We start from the raw sequence: 23,362 nt of genomic DNA on the forward strand, positions 1-23,362 counted from the left end.
GCTAAACCATCAATAACTCTAGTTTGGCCAGAAATTAACTCCCTCAAGGGTGGTTGGAAAGAATTATTGTAAGCATTACCTTGATAGTTACCTGAGTAATTACCTTGGTAGCCTTGCCTTGGTTGCTGGTTCCATCCTTGATTCTGTTGAGGACGATAATTTTTGTTGATGTACTTCAGATCCTCTTGAATTTCAGGGCAGTTACTTCCTGAGTGGCCCGTGTTACCACACTCTTCACATGTCATGTGAGAATCGTAAATGTGCATGACTTCCTTCTTGGGAGTGATGGTTGCATCGAATCTCTTAATGAGCAGATCCATCTTGGTGTTCAGCATATCCACATCTTCAAGTTGGTGGACTCCTCCTCTCTTCTTAGGTGGTTGAGTGCGTTGTTCATTCCAGCCTTGGTTGGACGCCATCTTTTCAATGAGTGCAGTTGCATCAGCGATAGTGAGTGACAAGAACAATCCTCCAGCAGCAGCATCCACATTAGCATGGGTGCTACTTGTAAGTCCATGGTAGAAAGTTTGCATGAGTAGCCAATTCTCCATTCCATGATGAGGACACTCGGCGATGTAGTCCTGGAAACAATCCCAAGCTTCCGGGACTGACTTGTCATATTGTTGCTGGAAAGATGATATCTTCGCCCGTAGAGCATTTGTCTTGCCCACAGGAAAGAATTTAGCAAGGAAGGCAGTGGAGCAGTTCGCCCATGTAGTGTTCCCTTCTTTGTTAGCATAGAACCATTGCTTCGCCTTTCCCAGTAGTGAGAACAGAAAAATCGGAGTAATATGGCATCTCTTGATACTCCTTTGATAGTGAACGTGCTAGAAATCTCCAAAAAGTGTTTGGAGGTGAGTGCTTGCATCCTCATGTGCTTTCCCACTGAATTGATTAGCTTGAACTATGTTGATGAGTCCAGGCTTGAGCTCAAATCCATTGTCACCGATGTTGACATTAGGTTCCGTTCGAATATTAGCGGTGGTTGGAGCTGAAAACTCTCGTAGACTTCTTTCACCCATAGCTTCAAACTCAAGTGATAAGCACCTTCCTTTAATCACTTGATCCTCCGGTGTAAATGTAGAGATCCTTTTGAGCTTGGCTCTAGTCCTTCTCAAAACTAACTCTGGATTGTCAATGTAATTCTCCGGCAGATCAAAACCTCTCATACATCACCCTGCATAGACAATAGATAATTGCAGCGACAGGGTGAGCCTGTTTGAGTAAAGTGACAATAATCACACACTCTCTCTTTACTCTTCTCTATCTTCTCTTTCTCTTGCTCTTGCTCTTACTCTTACTCTTTACTCCACTTCACTTTCCCCTATCTTATCACATCTTACTTTATCCTATCCTGTTATCTTAAAAGGTGAATAACAAATCTTTGAGATAAATAACAAACTTAAAGATGAATGACAACTTAGGAATGTATAACAACTTAGGGTTAGGGATGTGCTTTTGGAATTACACATCCCCGGCAACGGCACCAGAAATGCTTGTTGACATCTCTTAGCATCACATGAATTGCTAGGCTGTCACCACTAGCAGCAATGCCAGAGATGCTGGTACTATCACTATGCTAAACAAGAATAAGGTCTTATCCGCAAGCGCACAGATAAACACCACAGTGAGCATTTCACCCAGGATCTAACCCAGGCTGTCATTTATATTTTGCCATAAACATTCATCTCATGAAACTAAAACTAAACAACAGGATAAAACTATAATGATTAAACACTGATGGTCATGATAGAGCAAAGTATGATGAGAGTGAAACTAACACTAATGCTAATGCTAATGGAGTATAGTGGAGAGTAGAGCAGAGTGTAAAGTAAAATAATCATGCATAGAGAGAATAGAGTAGAGTAGAGTAGATTAGAGTAGAGTAGAGTGGAGTGAAGTGATTATGACAGTGCACTTACTCAACAGGGGTAACTCATAAAGATAAAGATAAAGATAATAATAGTAACAATGAAAACTTATCCAATCATAAGAATTCACTCAGAGCATTTCTATTTAGTTCTACTAGGCAGATATAGATAAAAGTTAGAATGAATAACTCCTAAATAACCCAAGCATTAGTCTAAACATACTATATTAGTGCAGTCAAAGCTAAACAATCATTGAGAGAGTGAACTACTTAATAACAAAACAGAAGGGACACTCTAGAGAAAGCTTGCAAACAGAGTACTCGCTAACTGAAGAGCCAGGTCCTGCTAGGCCTAAAGACTGGAGATGGACTACAAAGGATTCAACGGGTCTATATAAGTCACACCCGCAAGCTACCACGCGTTCCGGCCAATAGGGTGCATCTGCAGATAGACAACATCTAGGCACCACGCCTACAATTTGACTATCACTCACCCTAGCCAGCTTAGGATGAGCGCTATATGATCTTGAGATAAAGTATGAAGTAGATCTCTCTCTATGTCTATTATGAAATCTAAGTATTGCATAAACATGATGAATATAATAATTAAGAACAATGTCAGATCGATTGTAGCAATCATAGCTAATATGAGAGATACAAGAACAGGAACAAGATCTAGATCAAGAACTAGAACAAGAACTAGAACTATTACCAGAACTCTTCTCCTGATGATTCGGAGCTCCAAGCTAGGCTTGATCTCCTTCTACTTATAATCTATTCTAATCCTAGATGATGGAGCTCTTGTGGAATTCTTCTGATGGCCTTCTTCTCTCGAATGAGTTGAGATGGGATTGTAGGGTTGTGGGGTGCCTCTCTAGGGGTCCTCCTGCTGGGTATTTGTAGTTCGGTGGGGCGCACGCGAGCCCTTGGATCGTAACAACCTCATCAACGGTGGAGATGGAAACCCTAATTGATCATCTTGGCGACCACGGAAACAAGGGAGCAAATGGGGCAGCTGACAGGCCGGCCGGCCCCACCTGGCGGCCTCTCCAGCTCTCTTTTGGCTCGGCGATTTCCTGCATCTTCTAGAGTCTTCTAGGGTGTACCATCGCCCAAATATCCTAATTATGCTCTGCAGTTCTTATCGCTTTTGTCAGTTTTTCTGTTGAGTCCCTGGAAAATCAGTAATTCACCAAAACTATGGAATTCTATCAGTTTAACCCTTATATTTTCTATTGGTGACATTATTTGACAATTTCTCATTTTAAATTGACGGCTCTTTTTGTGCTCTAACAGCCGTCAACAAACACGCGTCAGATTTGATCTAGCGTGACGGAACACCTGTTCCGTCACAGAAACGTGATCTACTATGACGAACCCGATTCGTCAGGGTAACATTGTTTTCCGTCATAAATGGCTAGCCCAAACGTTCGTCCAACGTCCGTTAGCATGACGTGTCCCATTTTTATTGGGCCACGTGTCGCTTTCCCAACTGGTCTCGGGTCGCTATGCCAATGGGGCACATGCCGACTTTTCTGACGGCCATGCGATACTTTACTATATGGACACGCGGTGTTTACCTCAAGACACGTGTCCCTTTAGGAAAGCAACACGTGGAGCTTTTCAACAGTGCCACGTTTCGCTGTTTTAACTAGCCACGTGTCACATTTTCATTGGGCCACGTGGCCCATTCCCAGTCCGGCATGTGGCACTTTGGTAATGTGCCGTGTGGCATGTTTCCACTAGCCACGTGGCGCGTTTTCATCGTGCCACGGGGCACATTTGTAACGGGCCGCATGTCCCATTTTCATTAGGCCACGTTTCTCACCAAGGTTGCGACATGTGGTGCATTTTCAATGGTCCACGTGTTGTATTTTAAGCTGGCCTTGTGTCTGATTTCAGTGAAGCCGCGTGTCCCTTTTCTACTAGGCCATGTGTCGCGTTTTAATTGGCCCACGTGTCGTGTTTTCAATGGGCCTCGTGTCTTGGTTTTACTGTGCCACGCGGTGCTCTACGTATTGCCCACGTGTGCTGTCTAGTTTCGTCACAGAACATAATCGTCACATAGCACAAATAGTCACAGAACACCCAGTATAATCGCAAAAATTAGTCGCAGAATTTATACAGACATCACAAATAAGTTCAAATGTCAACAATATTCACAAATAAGTGGACTGAACCTACTCAGTCACACTTTGCAGTTCACATCCATCTCAACTCAGTCACACTAGACTGAACCAACATCAACTCAGTTCAAACCAAACAGAAGTCACGAGCGAAGACAACCAGCAGCAGCTCACAAATCTAAGGGAACCACCAGAGAGAATTGTGAATTGTTACCAGGGTTATCACTCCACACAACTAGATGCTTTAGGAGTGCACTGCTGAATTCAAGTTGCTTCATGTTTTTCTCAGTGAGCTCCTTGTACTTCTCCAGCTCCATTTAGGTCCTCGCCAGCTTGTCCTCAGCCTCATCACTTTTCTTCTTCAGCTCCTCGAGTTCTCCATGCAGAGCAGCTTGTCTTTTAGCTGCTGCTACTTCCTACATCGCGCTATGAACGGATGCTGATGACTTTGTTCTTTCATTCTAGCATTCCTCAAGAAAGTGTTGCTGCTGCTGTTCTGGGAGAGCTAATTCAGAGCAATTCAGTGCTATTTGAGACTAATTCAAACCAATTCAGAGATATTTCAGACTAATTCAGAGCAATCCAGAGCTATTTGGGACTAAATCAGAGCTATTTGAGACCAATCAGGGCTATTTGAGACTAATTCAGAGCAATCCAGAGCTATTTGAGAATACTTCAAAGCAATTCAGAGCTATTTGAGACTAATTCAGAGCAATCCAGAGCTATTTTGGACTAATTCAGAGGAATTCAGAGCTATTGAGACCAATACAGAGCTATTTCAGCAATTCAGAGCTATTTGAGACCAATTCTAAGCTATTTGAGACTAATTCGAAGCAATTCAGAGATATTTGATACTAACTTAGAGCAATCCAAAAAAATCAGAGGATTCCATAGCTATTTGAGACTGATTCAGAGCAATTCAGAGCTATTTGAGTCCAATTCAGAGCAATTCAATGCACTGGTTTACAATGAGAAGAGACTGATATCATCCCACAGCATACCATGTTCTTTCCATCAGTCCACTTATTAACAAGTTCCATCCACTGTGCATCAGACATGCTAGGAATAGGAGTAGTCCTAATCTGATCTGTAGGTACACCATTGAAGAACTTTTTTTTTCAGCCGATAACGCGTTTGACGTACCCCCGATCGCAGCACATCTGTGTCTGCTGCCATTGTTGGCGGTTGTTTATCATCAATGTCCACTTGATTCTAGATACATGAAATTTCAATATTTAATGACTCAGTTCAGATCTTGCGATATCATAGTGTACCATACAAAGAGTAATGCACTTACAGATAGCATTCCCTTAAAGCTGTCGTAGTGCGCCGTATTTTTCTTGTACTCCTTCCAATGAGTCAGGACAGGAATATTATCCCGAATGATGACACCAGCCTCTGATGCGAACTTGGCAGCTTGAACAGGATCATGTGGCCTTCTTTGGCCTTCAGCAACTGCAATGGGCATTCTCCTTCCCATAGATTTTGTCATACTTTCCAGCAGTAGTCCCTTGGTTTGTTGCCTGCTTCTCCTTGGGGCTCGTTCACCAGAAGCTACAGAAAACATTTTGCACTGAAATTGTTAACTTTAATTGAAAACAGCAAAAGCACTATCATATTTCAATGACAAAGAAACTGTAACTTGCCTTCAGTGCATTGGTTGTCAAGCCCAGTCTGGTATTTACCACCAGCTTCATTTTCTTCACCACCAACTCCAATTCCATCATCATTAGCCTCATGGTTAGACAATGCATCCCTGCAAGGGCTCCCTTGCCTTTCTTCAAAAACATCTTGAGGGGACTCTTGCCTTCCTTCAACAACATCTTGAGGGGACTCCCGCCTTCCTTCATCAACATCTTGAGGCAACTCTTCAGTTTGCACATTATTCTCTGAAATCAGTGGCCTCTTCCCTGATTTTGTTACGACACCAGGACGGATCCCCAGTCCTCCTTGATATGCCCGCACTCTCTTGGACAGCCTACCTCCTGGTGCCATGTTGGTAGCTTTCGTCTTGCTTTTTCGGTTAGTTTGTTGAACTGTGTCAAATAAAAAAGAACATGTCAGTGTGGTGCATGTATAAGCAAGAGCATATATTAAATAACAGATCATCAGAAAAAACATGAGAATGCATGTCGAAAAACATGAGAAGCACCACGATTGCAAGGGGTTGTGGCTCATCAGATTCAGTGTCATCACCATCGCTATCTCCATGGAGATACTCCGATGTTTCAGAATCTGAGTTGCTGTGTGCTGGTTTTTTCTCCTTCGGTAGTGGTGTGCACAAATTATTAAATTCAGAGGCTACAACACTGATCCCAAACTCCTGCATCTTCATTATATTCTGCTTCACTTGCCTATCCCGGCTCCTCTCATATTCGGTTTGCGCAGGTTCTTACAGGAACATCCATATTGTAACTATTAGAATAACAGAGTGAACTAACATGTTTTGCGCTTATGAACTGGTTTGAAAAGAGATACTCCCTTCGTTCCAAATTATAAGTCGCTTTAACTTTTTCGGATGCACCAAAAAAGTCAAATCGACATGGAATGGAGGAAGTAAGTTGTTTGAGATTAGAACTACTTCTGTTTTAAACTAATTCAGATTAGGACTTCTGTTGACTATTTCAAACTAAATGATTCACACTAAGTTGACTAACTAATTATTATAGAGATTGAGAGTAATTGAAGACCTTATCTGGAATTCACACCCATTTCAGATAGATTGGACACTAATTGAACTAACTATTTACTCCACAGATTCAGACATTTTGGAGAAACTAATTGTAGTGCACATCTAAAGATGCAGGAACCTTTTATTCCATATATCAATTGCTTAATTGCATAGAATAATTTAGATCAATTTGAGACTAATGCATAGCAATTCAAAGCTATTTGACACTAATTCAAATCAATTCGGAGCTAATTGAGAGCAATCTAGAGCTATTTGAGAAAATTTTAGAGCAATTCAGAGCTACTTGAGACCAATTCAGAGCAATTTGAGACTAATTCATAGCAATTCAGAGCTATTTGAGGCCAATTCAGAGCAAATCTGAGATATTTGAGACTAATTCAGAGGAATCCAGAGCTTTATCAGACTACTACGGAGCAATTCATAGCTTGTTTAGACTAATTCACATCTATTTCAGACTACTGCAGAGAAGGGGAAGCAGGCCATTTTCCTTACCTTGTGATGGAATTTCTGCACTCTTTGTCCTACCTTGCCGCCTTGTGTTCACCATCTTGCTTGCGGTACTTGTGCGGCGATGGTCAACGAAGGGGAAGCAGGGCCGTCGTCGGGGGCGAAGCAGAGTCCGATGGTTGTGACACCCAAAATTTAAATTTGGTTTGAATTCAAAATGATTTTATTCAAATGATTTGAGTTTGAGAAAAAAACAAAACACCTCACCTCTATCTTTTCTTCTCCAGCTGGCCCGGCCCAGTTCCTTCCTCCCCTCCTTTTTCTTTTCCGCGCAAGGCCCAAAACCCAGCCCAACAGCCTACCCCAGCCCAACTCCCTTAGCTCCCCCTCTCTCTCACCGACGCCGGGGGCCCACCTGTCATCCCCTACCTCCCGCCCGCCTCCCGATCCACCGTGTCGAGCCCGGCCAAGCCGCGATCGCCTGAGTTCCTGCACCCGCTCGCGTTCCTCTCCACCTCGCCTGCCTTGAACGCCGCCATCACTGCCACCGCAATCTCCTCCCCCCCTTTCCTCCCTCGGCCACTAACGGACGCCATCACCGCGGCCTTAATGGCCGGCCACCGAGCTCCGCCCCCTCCACTGCCGGCCGCTCCGCTCCCTTTTCTCGGCCTATAAAACGAGCACTCGAGCCTCTCCGCACCTCCTTTCCTCGCACTCGCTCTCCTCTGCTCCGCCCCACCTCGCACAGCAGTGTCACCGCCACCTGAGCTCGGGCTCACCGTCGATCTCCTTCGACGCTGCCTCCCCTTCGACTCCGACAGTCGCCGGAGCTCCGCGTGAAGGTTTGAAGCATCGCAGACCTTTTTCCCCTCTCGATCCCGCTCTCCCGCCCCGACAATTGCTCGCCGGAGCACGCCGTCCGCCCCTCGCCGTCGTGGAGCGCCGCCGCCGCACCAACCCGCCACCCTGAGGTCCCCACCGAGTTTGCTGACGCCTCCTCGACCTCCCTGACGCTACTCCGGTCCAAATGGTGCCCGGACGGCCATTCTTGGCCAAGTCCGCCGGCCCCGCCACCGTTCGCCGCCGCCTTGCTCGTCGTCGGCGCGCAGGCGCCGCCCGCCCATGCCGCAGAGCCGCCCCGCCCAGTGCCGAGCCAAGCCGAGCCGCCAACGCCGCCCCTGCAGCTGTTGGATCGAGATCCAATGGATCCGATCTCTGAGCTGTTGCTGCTGCTTTTGCAAAAGAGCCCCTCGGTATTATAAAAATCAACCCGCAATCCACTCTAGTTCAAAAGAAATTCCAGAAAGGTCCTTTTCTTTCTGTTTTAGCCCCTCAGCTTTTTAAAAATAGAACCCGCCATCCAGAACCTATTTTTTTGCATGCTAGCCCCTGAATCTAAGGTTTAATTATGTTTTAGACCCTAGTTTCTTTCAGTTTAACCCCTTGAAGTTCTGTTTCTTCACATAACCCCTTGAAGTTCTGTTTCTTCACATAACCCCTTGAAGTTCTGTTTCTTCACATATAAGCCCCTGAATCTTGTTTTAATCATATCTTTCACGTTTTAACTCCGTTTTCAGCGATTCTTGCGCTCACGCGATCCTTGCAACGCGTACATCTTTAGCAGCCTATCTTTATCTGTTTCTACTGTTTATTGTGTTGTTTCTTATTTGTTGCTTGTTTTGCTTGCGTGATCGTGTAGATAACGCGTTGTACGAGGGAAATCAAGAACAACTATACGAGAAAGAGAATCAAGAGTTTGGCAAGAAAGGCAAGTGGACTTCTCCCCCTGCATATTCTATTTTGTCCCAATAATAGCATGATAAATCACTTTACTTTATTGTTAAAATTGCATAAACTTGAAGAGGGGCACCTATTAAGGATTTATCTAGTCTTTTACACATGAAACCTTGAACACCGGGTTTAATAAATCTTGTTGGGTAGAAATGCTTAGTTGCTTTATCTTGGGTTGGTAATATAATAATCTTTTTTGAAATGTTAAACATGCTTTATGTTGTTGTCTTGGTTAATGTTATAAGATCACGGTGTTTAATTGGAACATGGAGAACCACCCAAGAAAGCCGTACAACCACAATGTCACATGGCTCTGACTTTAGCCGATTAATTAGGCATGTGTTTAACTGGTGTCCTTACCAAAAGGGTAAGGAGGGGGTCGGTGTAGGGGTCATAGCCCGGTCCTCTTGGGGTAGCAGCCTTTGCTAAGGTGCTGACCATTAGGGTGAAGGGAATAAGTCTTGTACTCTTGATCTTTGTGGGGCTGCAGCATCTCCTTTTTGCTGCAGCATGCAGTGGGTTTGTGCTGCCCCTAGAGGACAACATCTTGGCCTGCTTTTTAGTTTGCTAGGACAGCTGCAGTTAGTAGGACAACAGCAGTTAGCATCTACTTTTCTAGGACAGCAGGAGCATATTAGACTAGGCAGTTAGCAGCTCCTTGGCTTGCTGTATATATGTGTGGCCACCCCTCCCGTTGGAAGGCATGGCATTGTGAGTGTGAATGAAGAAAAACCCAGAAAACTTCCCCAACTTGAGTGTCATCCTCTCAGCTCAATGAGAGTGAAAATTGAGCTACTAACATCTGATATCAGAGCCGTACTTTCCTGTAGGTTAGACATTTCCTGCACTTCTCCCTCCCAAGCAGCAGCTAGCACAGCAGCAGCTAGCGCAGCAGCAGCGGCTAGCACAGCAGCACCTGCTGCACCCTCTACTCCACCTTCCTCACCCGAGCAGACGAGCGGCAGCTCGTCTGAGGCTGCGTCTTCTCCACGTAGCAGCCCCCTGGAGGCGCGCCATGTCCGACGCACCATCTCAGCGCTCGGTCGCCTCGAGCGCACGGCGTCAGCGAGATGCCGAGCTCGCCGCGACAGAGGAGCGCAGGCGAGCGACGGCACAAGCCGCTGCAGCAGCGGCGAGGGCGGCCAGGCTGGCTGCAGCGGAGCTGGCGGCGGCCAGGGCGGAGGTGGAAGCAGAGGCGGAGGTCGAGGTTGAGACCTTGCGCGGCAGCCTCAGCGGCTCCATCGCCGGCGACGCCACCGCCGACGAGGACCTTGAGGAGTTGGAGAGGGAGAGAGCGCGGGAGCGGACCGCGCGGTGGGCAGCAGTCCACCCCGGCGGCGGCGGCCTGGACGGCGGCGCGCCCGGCGGCGGTCCAGGGGCCCGTGCGCCCGGCGGCGGCCTAGATGGCGGCGCGCCCGGCGACGGCCCAGGGGGCCGCACGCCCGGCAGCGGAGGCGACGCCCCTGGCGGCGGCCGCGCCCTTGGCGGCGGCGCGCAGGGCGGTGGCGAAGCTCCTGGCTGGGGTGCGCGCGGCGGCGCCCCCGGCTACCACGGCCTCCAGGCGGTGGTCAGGGACGTCGGTCCCGGTGGTGGGTGGCCCACCCTCACCAAGACCAACTACGTCGAGTGGGCCGCAGTCATGGAGGTGAAGCTCCAGGTGCGGCATATGTGGGAGGCAGTCCGGTACGGCGACGTCGAGTACGATGAGGATCGACGGGCGCTGGATGCTCTCATCGCAGCAGCCCCGCCCGAGATGCAGTTCACACTTTCCAAGAAGCGAACTGCCAAGGAGGCCTGGGACTCCATCGCTGCGGCACGTATCGGCAGCGACCGCGCCCGCAAGACCACTCTCCAGGCACTTCGCAAGGAGTGGGAGAACCTGGCCTTCAAGCCAGGTGAGGATGTTGATGACTTCGCCCTCCGTCTCAACAGTCTACTGCAAAAGGTGGTGTAGTTCGGCGACGACACCTACGACGAGGAGAGAGCCGTCGAGAAGCTCTTCCGCTGCGTCCCCGAGAGGTACAGGCAGACCGCTCGCTCGATCGAGTCTCTGCTAGACCTCTCCACCATGACGATCGAGGAGGCGATAGGTCGCCTCAAGGTCGTCGACAGCGACGAGCCACAGCCTCCCTCGGGAGGCATCTCCATCGGTGGGAAGCTCCACCTCACTCAGGAGCAGTGGGAGGCTCAGCGCGGTGACAGGAGGAGGGGGGAGCCCTCTTCCTCGACTGGTGGCCGCAAGCGCGGCAAGCCGCAAAAGGGGCGCGGAGGTGCCCAAGCCGGGGCACGAGGGCGCGCCGAGGGTGGCGCCCGCGGAGATGCTCAGGGCGGCGCCGCTGACAGGCCCAAGGCGGCACGAGACGACGCCTGCCACAACTGTGGCAGGCCCGGCCACTGGGCCAAGGACTGCCCGCAGCGCAGGCGTGGGGGCCAAGCCCACGTCGCGGAGGCCCAGCCGGATGACGAGCCGGCTCTGTTCCTACTCCACGGGGACATGGAGCCGCAGCCGGCGGCACCGCCTGTCACCGCTCTACTCCACCTCGACAAGCCGCGTGCCCGAGTTCTCCTCGGCAACGGCTCCGACGACGACAAGGTCGATGGCTGGTACCTCGACTCCGGCGCCACGCACCACATGACCGGGCGGCGGGAGTTCTTCTCGGACCTGGACGTCGACGTAGGTGGCTCCGTCAGGTTCGGGGACTCCTCCGCCGTGGAGATCAAGGGCGTGGGCTCCGTGATCTTCACCGCCAAGTCCGGAGAGCACCGGATGCTCACCGGAGTCTACTACATCCCGGCGCTGCGGAACTCCATCATCAGCCTTGGGCAGCTCGATGAGAGCGGCTCCCGCGTGGTGATCGACAGCGGGGTCCTCCGCATCTGGGACCACCGTCGCCAGCTTCTCGCCAGGGTGGTTCGAGGGAAGAACCGCCTCTACATCCTCCATGTCGGGGTGGCCCAGCCTCTTTGTCTTGCAGCTCGCAGGGACGACGAGGCATGGCAGTGGCACGAGCGCTTTGGGCACCTCCACTTTGAGGCCCTGAAGCGGCTCGGCGCCAAGGAGATGGTGCGAGGCCTCCCGTGCCTCGACCACGTGGAGCAGCTCTGCGACGTCTGCGTGCTGACGAAGCAGAGGCGGCACTCCTTCCCCCAGCAGGCGAGCTTCCGAGCCAAGGAGCGGCTCGAGCTCGTACACGGGGACTTGTGTGGCCCGGTGACACCGGTCACACCAGGAGGACGGCGCTACTTCCTACTGCTCGTCGACGACCTCTCCCGCTTCATGTGGGTGATGATCCTCGGCAGCAAGGGAGAGGCTGCGGACGCCATCAGGCGTGCTCAGGCTGCTGCGGAGGCGGAGAGCGGCCGCAAGTTGCGCGTGCTGCGCACCGACAATGGCGGCGAGTTCACGGCGGCCGAGTTCGCGGCGTACTGCGCGGATGAGGGCATCCAGCGCCACTACTCCGCGCCGTACAGCCCGCAGCAGAACGGCGTCGTCGAGCGGCGCAACCAGACGGTTGTGGGGATGGCCCGGGCCCTCCTCAAGCAGAGGGGGATGCCGACTGTCTTCTGGGGAGAGGCGGTGGTGACGGCCGTCTACATCCTCAACCGCTCGCCCACCAAGACACTCGACGGACATAACGCCGTATGAGGCTTGGCATGGGCGCAAGCCGGCGGTCTCCCACCTGCGGGTCTTCGGCTGCCTCGCGTTCGCCAAGGAGCTTGGCCACATCGGCAAGCTCGACGACAGAAGCACTCCGGGAGTGTTCATCGGCTACGCAGCGGGTTCGAAGGCCTACCGCATTCTCGACCCGGAGACACAGCGTGTGCGCACGGCGCGCGACGTTGTGTTCGACGAAGGGCGAGGATGGGCGTGGGACAAGGCGGTGGACGACGGCTCGGCTCCGACGTACGACGACTTCACCGTCGAGTACGTCCACTTCGAGGGAGCTAGGGGAGTAGGCAGCTCTTCTTCGCCGAGCGTGCCTACCCCGGTCCCCGAGCCTCCACCGACTCCGGCGCCCGCCACACCGGCGGCACCACACCCTTCAGCTACGACTCCGGCTGCGCCGAGTTCCTCAGCTGTACCACCACAGCCGGCGACGCCGCGCACTCCAGCACCGACAGCCACTCCTCCGGGCACGCCTACTCCAGCACCTGCTCACAGCCCGGTGGAGTTCGCTACTCCGCTCTCTCACGACGAGGAGCGCATCGACGCGTACCACGACGGTGAGCCGCTGCGGTACCGTACGATGGAGGACCTTCTCGGCGATCAGCCGGTGCCGGGACTGGTGCCTCACGACCTGGAGGCGCAGTTGCACCTCGCGTGCGACGACGGCGAGCCTCGGTCTTTTGCAGAGGCCGAGGGACACGCGGCATGGCGTGCCGCGATGCAGTCGGAGATGGACGCGGTTGAGAAGAACCGCACTTGGGAGCTTGCTGATCTCCCTCGCGGTCACCGCGCGATCACCCTTAAGTGGGTGTTCAAGCTGAAGAGGGATGAGGCCGGCACCGTCGTCAAGCACAAGGCTCGCCTGGTGGCACGAGGTTTCGTGCAGCAGGAGGGAGTCGACTTCGACGATGCCTTCGCTCCCGTGGCACGGATGGAGTCCGTGCGACTCCTCCTTGCGCTAGCTGCCCAGGAGGGCTGGCGTGTCCATCACATGGACGTCAAGTCGGCGTTTCTCAACGGCGACTTGAAGGAGGAGGTCTACGTGCACCAGCCGCCGGGGTTTGCGATCCCCGGCAAGGAGGGTAAGGTGCTACGTCTGCGCAAGGCCCTCTATGGCTTGCGGCAGGCCCCGAGGGCGTGGAACGCCAAGCTGGACTCCACGCTCAAGGGGATGGGCTTCGAGCAAAGCCCGCACGAGGCGGCCATCTACCGGCGGGGCAAAGGAGGCAATGCCCTGCTGGTGGGTGTATACGTCGACGACTTGGTGATCACCGGCACCAAGGATGCGGAGGTGGCGGTGTTCAAGGAGGAGATAAAGGCCACCTTCCAGATGAGTGACTTGGGGCCTCTCTCCTTCTACCTGGGGATCGAGGTGCACCAGGACGACTCTGGGATCACACTTCGACAGACCGCCTACGCCAAGCGCGTCGTCGAGCTCGCTGGGCTCACCGACTGCAACCCAGCCCTCACTCCGATGGAGGAGAGGCTGAAGCTGAGCCGTGACAGCACGGCGGAGGAGGTGGATGCTACTCAGTACCGGCGTCTTGTGGGGAGCCTCCGCTACCTCGCCCACACACGGCCGGACTTGGCGTTCTCCATCGGCTACGTCAGTCGGTTCATGCAGCGACCGACGACGGAGCACCAGCAGGCCGTGAAGAGGATCATCCGCTATGTTGCGGGGACTCTCGACCACGGTCTCCACTACCCGAGGTGCCCTGGGGTGGCACACTTCGTCGGGTACAGCGACAGCGACCACGCCGGCGACATCGACACCAGCAAGAGTACGAGCGGGATCCACTTCTTCTCGGCGAGTGCCTCGTTAGCTGGCAGTCGGTCAAGCAACAGGTGGTGGCCTTGTCCAGCTGCAAGGCCGAGTACATAGCGGCCTCCACCGCGTCGACTCAGGCGCTCTGGCTCGCTCGACTGCTTGGTGATCTACTCGGCAGAGACACTGGAGCAGTGGAGCTCAGGGTGGACAGCAAGTCCGCTCTGGCCTTGGCGAAGAACCCCGTTTTCCACGAACGGAGCAAGCACATCCGGGTGAGGTATCACTTCATCCGAGGCTGCTTGGAGGAAGGAAGCATCAAGGCGAGCTACATCAACACCAAGGATCAGCTTGCGGATCTGCTCACCAAGCCCCTTGGGAGGATCAAGTTCCTTGAGCTTTGCTCCAGGACCGGGATGGTCCAACTTTCCCACAAGACGACGCACAAGGCTTAGGGGGAGAATGAAGGGAATAAGTCTTGTACTCTTGGTCTTTGTGGGGCTGCAGCATCTCCTTTTGGCTGCAGCATGCAGTGGGTTTGTGCTGCCCCTAGAGGACAGCATCTTGGACTGCTTTTTAGTTTGCTAGGACAGCTGCAGTTAGTAGGACAGCAGCAGTTAGCATCTACTTTTCTAGGACAGCAGGAGCATCTTAGACTAGGCAGTTAGCAGCTCCTTGGCTGGCTGTATATATGTGTGACCACCCCTCCCGTTGGAAGGCATGGCATTGTGAGTGTGAATGAAGAAAAACCCAGAAAACTTCCCCAACTTGAGTGTCATCCTCTCAGCTCAATGAGAGTGAAAATTGAGCTGCTAACATAGGGAGGGTTATGGACCACACCGCTACTGAAACTCTAGCAGGCCATTAGTTATCTGTGTGTCTTTATAAAGGCTTCGTAGTGGATCTCTTGCCACTCACCAAAGGAAGTGTTTAAGAGGCTAGCTACCTCGGGCAAATCGGGAGACACGAATTGTGGTGAAAGTGTACAACCTCTGCATAGTGTAAAACTGATATATCAGCCGTGCTCACGGTCAAGAACGGCTTGGACCCTCACATGATAATCAAACTTGAAGAATAATTTTAACTTGTGGTTTCTATGGTTTTGATATGATGATATATCCTTTATGCTTAAGTGGATGGTATAGACTTACACCTAGTTAATAGGTGCTTGCTAATAAAATATGATAAAACTTAATAAAATGCTAACCGCTATAAACCCTAGCCTCTCTTGATGGCCATGCATTCTTCCCCCACTTGCTGAATACCAACCATAAGTGTACTCACCCTTGTCTACTTGCTGCTCAGAAGAGAACACAGAAAAGGAGAACTACGACAACTTTGAGGAGTTCTAGGCGTGCGTTTACCAGTCAACTACCTGTGGAGGAAGCCACTTCTGCAGTACTCGTTTAGGATATCGGTGAATCGATTAAAGACCTTCGTGTCTATTTATCAGAGTGTAATAAAGTCATGTACTCTTTCTTGCTAATGTTTTGAACACAGTCTTTTGATATATTCACTTATGGCGTCTATCATATGTGTGTAAACTTGATTTTGGCGCACATATGAGATGCATTCGGTTTATCTTTAAAACCGGGTGTGACAGAAGTGGTATCAGAGCTGTGTTGACTGTAGGACGCTAGCCAAGATAGAAATGATCGAAATTAAAGACTCATTTTCTAGCAAGCCATGTCAGCTTCCAAAAACATCTAATTTTCTCGTAAAAATCTATTTTATTCTTCTTGTTCTTTGTCTCCTTTTGTTTTTCAACTGTTTTGAGTTTTGGGTTCTTGCTCTGGACCAAGAAGACTTCTCGCAAAAGCACCAGAGTTCCTGAGGTTCCCATCTTCCCTTCTTAGCCAGTTTCCCCAGCAGCCCGTCAAAGAACGAAGTTGAAGAAAGAGAAAACAAAGAAGTCTACCTCTACATTGAGATAGAGGATGGTCGTATCATGTAACTTAACCCAGACGGAAATCTCATGACCCCGGTCGACTAGAGTAAATCCCTCAACATATGAATTACCCACTAATTCAGACGGAACCTACCTGCCTGCCTGCGCCTGCCTGGTTTCGGCTGACAAAATCGAACGCAAAGTCATGAAACCATGGGTTAGTAGTTGTTCAGTACTAGACTATGTGTGATTCGTGGGAACTCTCAAACATAATTCAGCATGGTAGCAATTGCCAAATTAATAATATGGATTTGGGTGTATGATGGGACTGAATATTCTAGAGCTTAACTGAATAGGCACCAATTTATACATATATGATGTGCAAAATGAGCTTAACGGAAATCTCATGACCCCGGCCCGCCTGTTATGTATTTGTAGACACTGAACACCACTGAATTACCCAATCAGAGTTCTGGCATCAATGTCATGCAATTAGACTAAGGCTAAGTTAACAGCAACACATCCCTTCTGTCCTTTATTTGTACAACATAGGAACCTTCCACCACACTAACCAAGATGCTGGATAAGTGTAAGAACTACTACTGCTATGGCCTATACAAAATGAGTTTCACGAATTTCCAATACAAAGTTCATCACAAAACCAATCAGGCCTATGCTAGAGGGTATTAAGACTAAATCACTCAAAATTAGAGGTATTAAGACTAAATCAGTATAGTGTAAATTCCTGCTTACTCAAAATTGGCGTGGGGCAGGCCGGAGTCAGGTCGCGGCCAGGGCCGGCCCTGCGGGGGGGGGGGGGGGGGGGTGGCTGCCCCGGGCCCCCGATTCAAAGGGGTCCCATCCCATGTATACATACAGTACACGTATTAGGTTTAGGCGCAATCACCTTCCAGAAATCCAATCGGTGTTTCCTTTTGCCCCACGCTCACCCGCCGTCGAAGCTCAGAAACTCGCGATCGCCGTCTTTCCAGCTTCCGCAGTTCCGTGCCGGGCCGCGACTGCCGCAGTTCTGTGCCGGGCCGCGACTGCCGAGGCCGACTGTGCGCCGACGGCCGACGAGTCGACGACAAGACACATAGCTTTTCAAAAAAAGAGAGACAAGACGCAGACGCAACAGGTCAACGGCGCCCGACAGGAAGCCAAGCCAAGACCAGGGCGCTGGACGATGGACGACGCATCTGCTCATGCACGCAGCACGCAAGCGGCAAGCCGGAAAGTCATATTCATCTGACATCTAATGATCTACTCCCTCCGTCCCAGAATACTAGTCACCCTGACATTCAAATTTTGTCCCATAAAACATGTCATCCCACCTTTTGGACAATACTATGGGCCCACAATTATTAGGGAATCCATCTAATGACAATAGTGCCGGCTCTTTTTTTAATTCCGGCAATCCGGCTGCTGCATGGCGCAGTGCATGGCGCCAAAAAAAAAGTTAGTAATGGCGGCACCTGCATGCAGCCATGCAGATTTAATCGATTGATTACGGCGGGATCTCCTCCAACCAATAGGGCCTGCATGGTCATTTTACATTTTTACTCCTTCACTAATCTATTTGAAATTTTCCAGGATGACTAGTATTCTGGGACGGAGGGAGTATACAAGTTAGTTTAAATTCCATAACCGTCTCTCTCCTATGAATCAACTGATTACTTACTGTTACTGTCTTACTTATCAATCTTGTCTTGTTTTTTTTAATTTACCACATAACACTGCAATCAGCGAGTAGATAGGGACATGCATCAGCCAACAACTCAATTAATCCAAACTCTTGTGCGGAAATCCTTTGGTCTCAATGTTGATGATATCAGGGGTCAAGATTATAATAATGGCACCAACATATTAGAAGTTATTGGATGAAATCGATATTGATACCATCGACTTTGCATCTAGAAAAATTATTAGAAGAAACTTTTGAGGTAATATATAGATTTAAGTGTTTAGTGATGCTATTTGTTCGTATATTTATTATTATTATTATTATTATTATTATTATTATTTAAGGTCCCCCCGTATAAATCTCGCCCCGGGCCCCCAAAATCTCAGGGCCGGGCCTGCTCGCGGCGGCGCGACCAGGAGTGGAGGCGCCGACGGGTCGGGGGCGCGGCAGCTCCTCGCGACGTGGCGGTGCACGAGACCTCCTCGCGGGGGAGCTTGTCCGGGGCCTGGGGTGGGGGAGCTGCTTCGGGCACGGAATATGGGTGGGCGGCGTCGGGGTGGAGGGCGGAGGGCGGGCGACGTGGCGGCGCACGACGGGGGGGCGCCGGACCTCCTCGCGCGGGAGCTCGTCGGGGGCCTGGGGCGGGGGAGCTGCGTCGGGCACGGAAGTTGGGCGGCCTGCGTCGAGGTGGAGGGGGGGCGCAGGTGGTGGCGCGCAAGTGGAGCAGCGGCGGAGGGGATGGGGGGCATAGGTGCGGCACCGTCGGAGCGGATGGGGGCGCAGAGGGTTTTTTTTTTGAGTGGAGGGGGCGCAGGCCGCAGGGTCAGGTGAAGGGTGTCGGCCCAACACCACCGGGCCGTGAAGGGTGCTGGCAGTGAAACAGTTTTCACTGCCGGCGGGTTTGGGGCCGGCGGTGAAAATCATTTTCACCGCTGGTCCGTGGCTCGGGCCGGCAGTGAAAATGGTTTTCACCGCCGGCCCCAAACTCCACTGAGCCTAACGACTTTGGGGCCGGTAGTGAAGAACCGGCGGTGAAAATGGTGGTAGTAAAAATACTTTTTGTAGTAGTGATTAGTCTATATTTAGAGGACAAGTAAGTACCTCAGTTTGTAATGGCTGATTCAGCAAGTCCATGAAACTGCATGTCGTATCTGTTGATAAAAAATCTTCATAATTCTGTTGTGCATAATTTCCAACCAAGCTTCCTGTCATGAATTGCTTCGTAAGGCTTGTGTAGCTTGTTCCTCCCTGTGATAATACATAACTTGTTCCTCCCTGTGACATTACAACTTGCATCTCTTGATCCTGTCCATTGCTATTGTAGTTGACGGTTGATGAGCTGTCCTGTGTATGAGAAATAAATACATATTTGTCAATTGCAATGTGTAATTGTCTAAATTTCAATTATAGACAACTGTAACTTTAGTTATCTTGATATGCGATAAGGTGATTTTTTTTCAACCTGAAGAGTGCAATTGGAATTTGCAATTGCATGTTGTTGGAGCAGACCATTTTGAGTAGACGTATTGAATCTGTAGTAACTATCTGGATTAATTTCGAAATCTCTTATCAATGAATGCTGCAAATAAGAAAGAGTAATGGATTAGTTTAAAATCACGTTTGTGTGAAATATTTTTTCTACGTTGTCTGATTTACCTCATTTTGAATTGGTCCTTTGCCAGGTTGATCTTGTTCATCACAGTTTATGTCTACTAGTGCAGATGAATTATCCTGTTGATTACAAATACAGTAAGTAAGCTAAAATGTCAGTAGTTGCAATTATGAGTAGTTGGATCTTTATACTTACCTCATGACTATAATTGGGGTTGACAATGTTTGATTCAAAATGGTAGTAACTTAGAATACTGTCTTGTATATCTCTTATTAAAGCAGCCTGAATGTAAGTACCGAAATTTGAGTCCCCAAAAACAACTACCTAGTTTACTTGAAAATTGATTTGTACAACTTAAAATCGATCCATGTGCATACCTGTTCAGAATCCATGTGCATAGTAATCTCTGTTAATTCTGTCTGTTCAGTATTGTCATGTCCATTTCCCACATCACTTAAGAAATCTGCATCTTCCATTTGATGAAATGCTGTCTTCTGAACCTGCATAGGGAAACACACTGCATTTGCAACTCAAAAAACTCTTGAAGTAAACTGCATTTGTATCTTGTTTTCTGTTATTGTGCTCATGTAGTGATTATTTTTTGTCTCTTTTCCTTCATGTATTGCATTGTTCAACCTTTTATTCCTGAGTTTGATGAGGCTAGCAGATGAATTGGTGCCCTATCTGTACAACCAACACATCCATTTCAAAGGTTAGCCTGTACATGGATCATGGTGCCCTACTTTTTGCAAATTCTGAACTCTTGAATATTAAAAGCAGCAATGATTCCTAGTCTTGATTCAGTTTTTAACAGTTGATACTTAGGCCCTGTTTAGTTCCCAAAAAAATTTCTACAGTACCCGTCACATCGAATGTTTGGACACATGCATGGAGCATTAAATGCAGTTAAAAAAACTAACTAATTACACAGGCTAACTGATTAGCACGAGATGAATTTTTAAGCCTAATTAGTTCATAATTCGACATTATTTATCAAGTAACAACGAAATATGCTACAGTATCAAAACCAACAACTTTTCACTAACTAAACAGGACCTTATTGTGACAGATCAAGACACAGGAGGGTGAGGTGCATGTATGATCTCTGTGTCAGTGTGGTGTCCAATCGCATAGGAAGTTGGGAGATTTGGGGAGAATAGAATAGGGCAATCGAAGAGCAGATTTAGCATGCATGGTTAGTACCTTTTCTGTTGTTTGATCTTGATATGCCTTCATCATCATCTTCTTCTCCTCTTCCGTCGACTAGTTGTCGCCCTTTTTCTCCGCTCGCATGGCGTTCATCTAGATTAGATCCGGCAGGGTTTTTTTCTTTCTTGCGGTAGGGTTTAAGTGGCAGTCATGTAATTTTTGTGTTGTTTTATTGGACATATGGCTGCGCTGTGGCCCAAATGAACTCAGATTTGAGATAGCGGGTATTGGATCCTGTGCCCGTTTCGGTGCCCGTTAGCTGTGCGGACGCGGAAGCTGGCTGGGTTCGACGTGGCAACAGACAGAAACAGAGTTGGCCGTTGGATCTAGATCCAAGGGCTACCCTCGTCGACTGGGTTCCTACCTTTTTCCCAGTCGACTGGGATATAGCAAGTCCCATTTATATTATATTTAATTTTCAAATCCAAATGATAAAATACAAACAAACATACTTCAATATACAAGAATTTATTTTAAGAAACAAAAACACAATAATCATCTTGAAAGTGATACAGTCTAATAGAAGGATAATGCTATATCTACACGATGAAGAAAATATGACAAACCTTCGCTCTCTAAATTAATCTACCTAGCCAAGGATACTATCCCCCTCACAACAGAGGAAGGGGATGTCTTAATGTGAGATAATTTGATGCTATAGAGCATAGTGGTGTCAAAAGTGGTTGCAGCTGTCAGATTTGTCTATCCCACCGGTTGATTAGACAAATTCGTGCAACAAAATAAAGACATGCATGTGCGATCGATATTGACAAACCTACAATCAGAGGAAAAGGAAACATGTGTTTCCATATATACTACTCACTCCATTCAAAAAAAAATGACATTGTTGACTTTTAGTCTCCTGTTTGACTGTTCACCTTATTCAAATTTTTTGCATAAATATTATTTACTTTTAAGGAATTACTTTATCTTTAGACATATTTCAATAATAATTTATTTATTTCATTATCTATACTATAAAGATCGAAAATAATTGAAAACGTTTCTCACCTGGATTGGGTCCACCGTACCCCTCACGCTGGACCCGCTTGTTAGGGCCGAGGGAGGTGAGAGGGGTGGAAACCCATAAAAATCACATGTTCGAGAGCATTTCTGCCAAAATATTATTTCTTTTCTCACCGCGCCTCCATCTACCCACCTATAGTACCCGGCGCTCACGTGGCACGCTAAGAAACGTACGGATTAGAGGCCTATACTTACAATCGTGACCACGTCAAATGCTAATGTATCGTTATAAAAAAAAAAGATAGTGCTCACGTGAAGAATCCGGAGTCCTAGATGCACCGCCGCAGAGGTGTTTCTATTCGTAGACCTCTACAACGGCCCACGTATATCGAGAAAAGAAAAGAAAATATGATTAGTACGTGCATGCGGGGGAGCAAGTCATCTCTGTCTAGCTTGCCTATCTCGATCCGACTTTGCCGGCGAGGCCATGGACGAATGGACTCGTGCCATGCCAATTCAGCGATTCCTCGCAAGTATCTGAGGCTCTAATATTCGATCTGCGGTTCCTCGCCTTTCATTCTTCTCTTGATTTATTTGCTATTTTCCGTTTGAGAAAGTGTAAAAATTTCGTCCAATCCTGATACAGCTTAGTAACAGTGGCAGAGGACCCCATGTGGCAAGGAGTGGCAGCTGCCATACCTTGTGCAAAATAATTCAATGGATACGAATTTGTTTTCAATCTAAACAAAGTTATATTCATATCGTTTCTCTATCAATTTCTTAGCGTTTATCTATCCCGTCATACCTAATTTTTTGGCTGCCCTCCGCCACTGCTTAGTAAGTTGATACCTTTGATCATTGCTTGTGTAACCCATGTTTTTACATGGTAGGCGGTATGAGAAGCAAGGGAAGGAGATAAAGTTAGAGTTTACATTGGTTAGTGTGACACACGCCTAAGCCAGACAGCTATTGTATTATCTAGATTGATTGATTAATATTTTAACACTCGCTAACCTGTGAAAATTCTTACCTTATAAAAATCAGTTGGACAAATGAGCATTCGTAGACTGACTATTTTAAGCTTCGATCTGTATAATTGCATAGTTACTTCATCATTAAATTCATTAGAGTTTGTATTTTTAATCACCTGCGTGTCGCACGTGCGTCTATGCTAGTTTGAGTAAAAAAGTTGAATAAAACAAACGGTCAAACGAAAACACTGAAAGTAAAAAACGTCATTTTTTTGGGACCGAGAGAGTAGACTTGAGCGCATACCTCGAGGCCACAACATTATTCAGGCAAATAAAAGATCCACACAACTAACGAGCACCATAACCTCTAGCCACAACAAGAATGCAAATAAATTCAATCAAGAGCATTACATTGTAGGATGCGGCTCCATATGTAGAGTTCGAGATGTATGTCAAATTTTAGATCAATGCATGGCTTGCATATCTCCACTTCGAAAAATTAAATATAACCATAGTTTTCATGGTATGGACACTCTTGCCATGTGCCTCTACGAGGATTCCAACCATCTCTCGATCCTCGTTTGTAACTTTTTAAAAGGATGGTTGTTGATGCTTTCGTTTATCACAAATTCTACAAAATCCCGTAGTTGCACCATGGTACTAAAACCTGCAGC

At 48.7% G+C, this 23,362-nt stretch overlaps 1 protein-coding gene and 1 non-coding gene across 3 annotated transcripts; one reads left to right on the top strand and one right to left on the bottom strand.

Annotated features, from left to right (window-relative positions):
• Window positions 1–549: 549 nt before the first annotated feature.
• On the top strand, window positions 550–656 carry LOC120653143. The gene has a single exon (XR_005666823.1). It is a non-coding gene; the product is annotated as a small nucleolar RNA R71 (small nucleolar RNA).
• A 4,216-nt stretch (window positions 657–4,872) lies between these two features.
• Window positions 4,873–20,880, bottom strand: LOC120651728. Of its 2 annotated transcripts, XM_039929328.1 has the most exons (9): window positions 20,746–20,879; window positions 19,920–20,042; window positions 19,738–19,824; window positions 19,587–19,661; window positions 19,393–19,509; window positions 19,028–19,274; window positions 5,643–6,032; window positions 5,294–5,550; window positions 4,873–5,208 (listed from the first exon to the last, which is right to left on the bottom strand). In XM_039929328.1, the coding sequence occupies exons 1-9, from the start codon at window positions 20,782–20,784 to the stop codon at window positions 5,074–5,076; spliced, it is 1,470 nt and encodes a 489-aa protein (XP_039785262.1). In that variant the 5' UTR covers window positions 20,785–20,879; the 3' UTR covers window positions 4,873–5,073. The 2 variants fall into 2 exon arrangements, with proteins under 2 accessions (XP_039785262.1, XP_039785263.1); XM_039929329.1 differs by lacking the exon at window positions 19,738–19,824 and having other exon boundaries at window positions 20,746–20,880.
• Window positions 20,881–23,362: the final 2,482 nt, after the last annotated feature.

This window comes from Panicum virgatum, chromosome 9K (genome assembly GCF_016808335.1).
Source record: "Panicum virgatum strain AP13 chromosome 9K, P.virgatum_v5, whole genome shotgun sequence".
Lineage (NCBI taxonomy): Eukaryota > Viridiplantae > Streptophyta > Magnoliopsida > Poales > Poaceae > Panicum > Panicum virgatum.

Coding starts and splice junctions, on each gene's coding strand:
- LOC120651728 (XM_039929328.1), bottom strand. CDS start 20,784: ATGATGATGAAGGCATATCAAGATCAAACAACAGAAAAG. Junction 20,043..20,745: donor AAGATCAAACAACAGAAAAG/GTACTAACCATG, acceptor TTCCCTATGCAG/GTTCAGAAGACAGCATTTCA. Junction 5,551..5,642: donor TGACAACCAATGCACTGAAG/GCAAGTTACAGT, acceptor TGTTTTCTGTAG/CTTCTGGTGAACGAGCCCCA.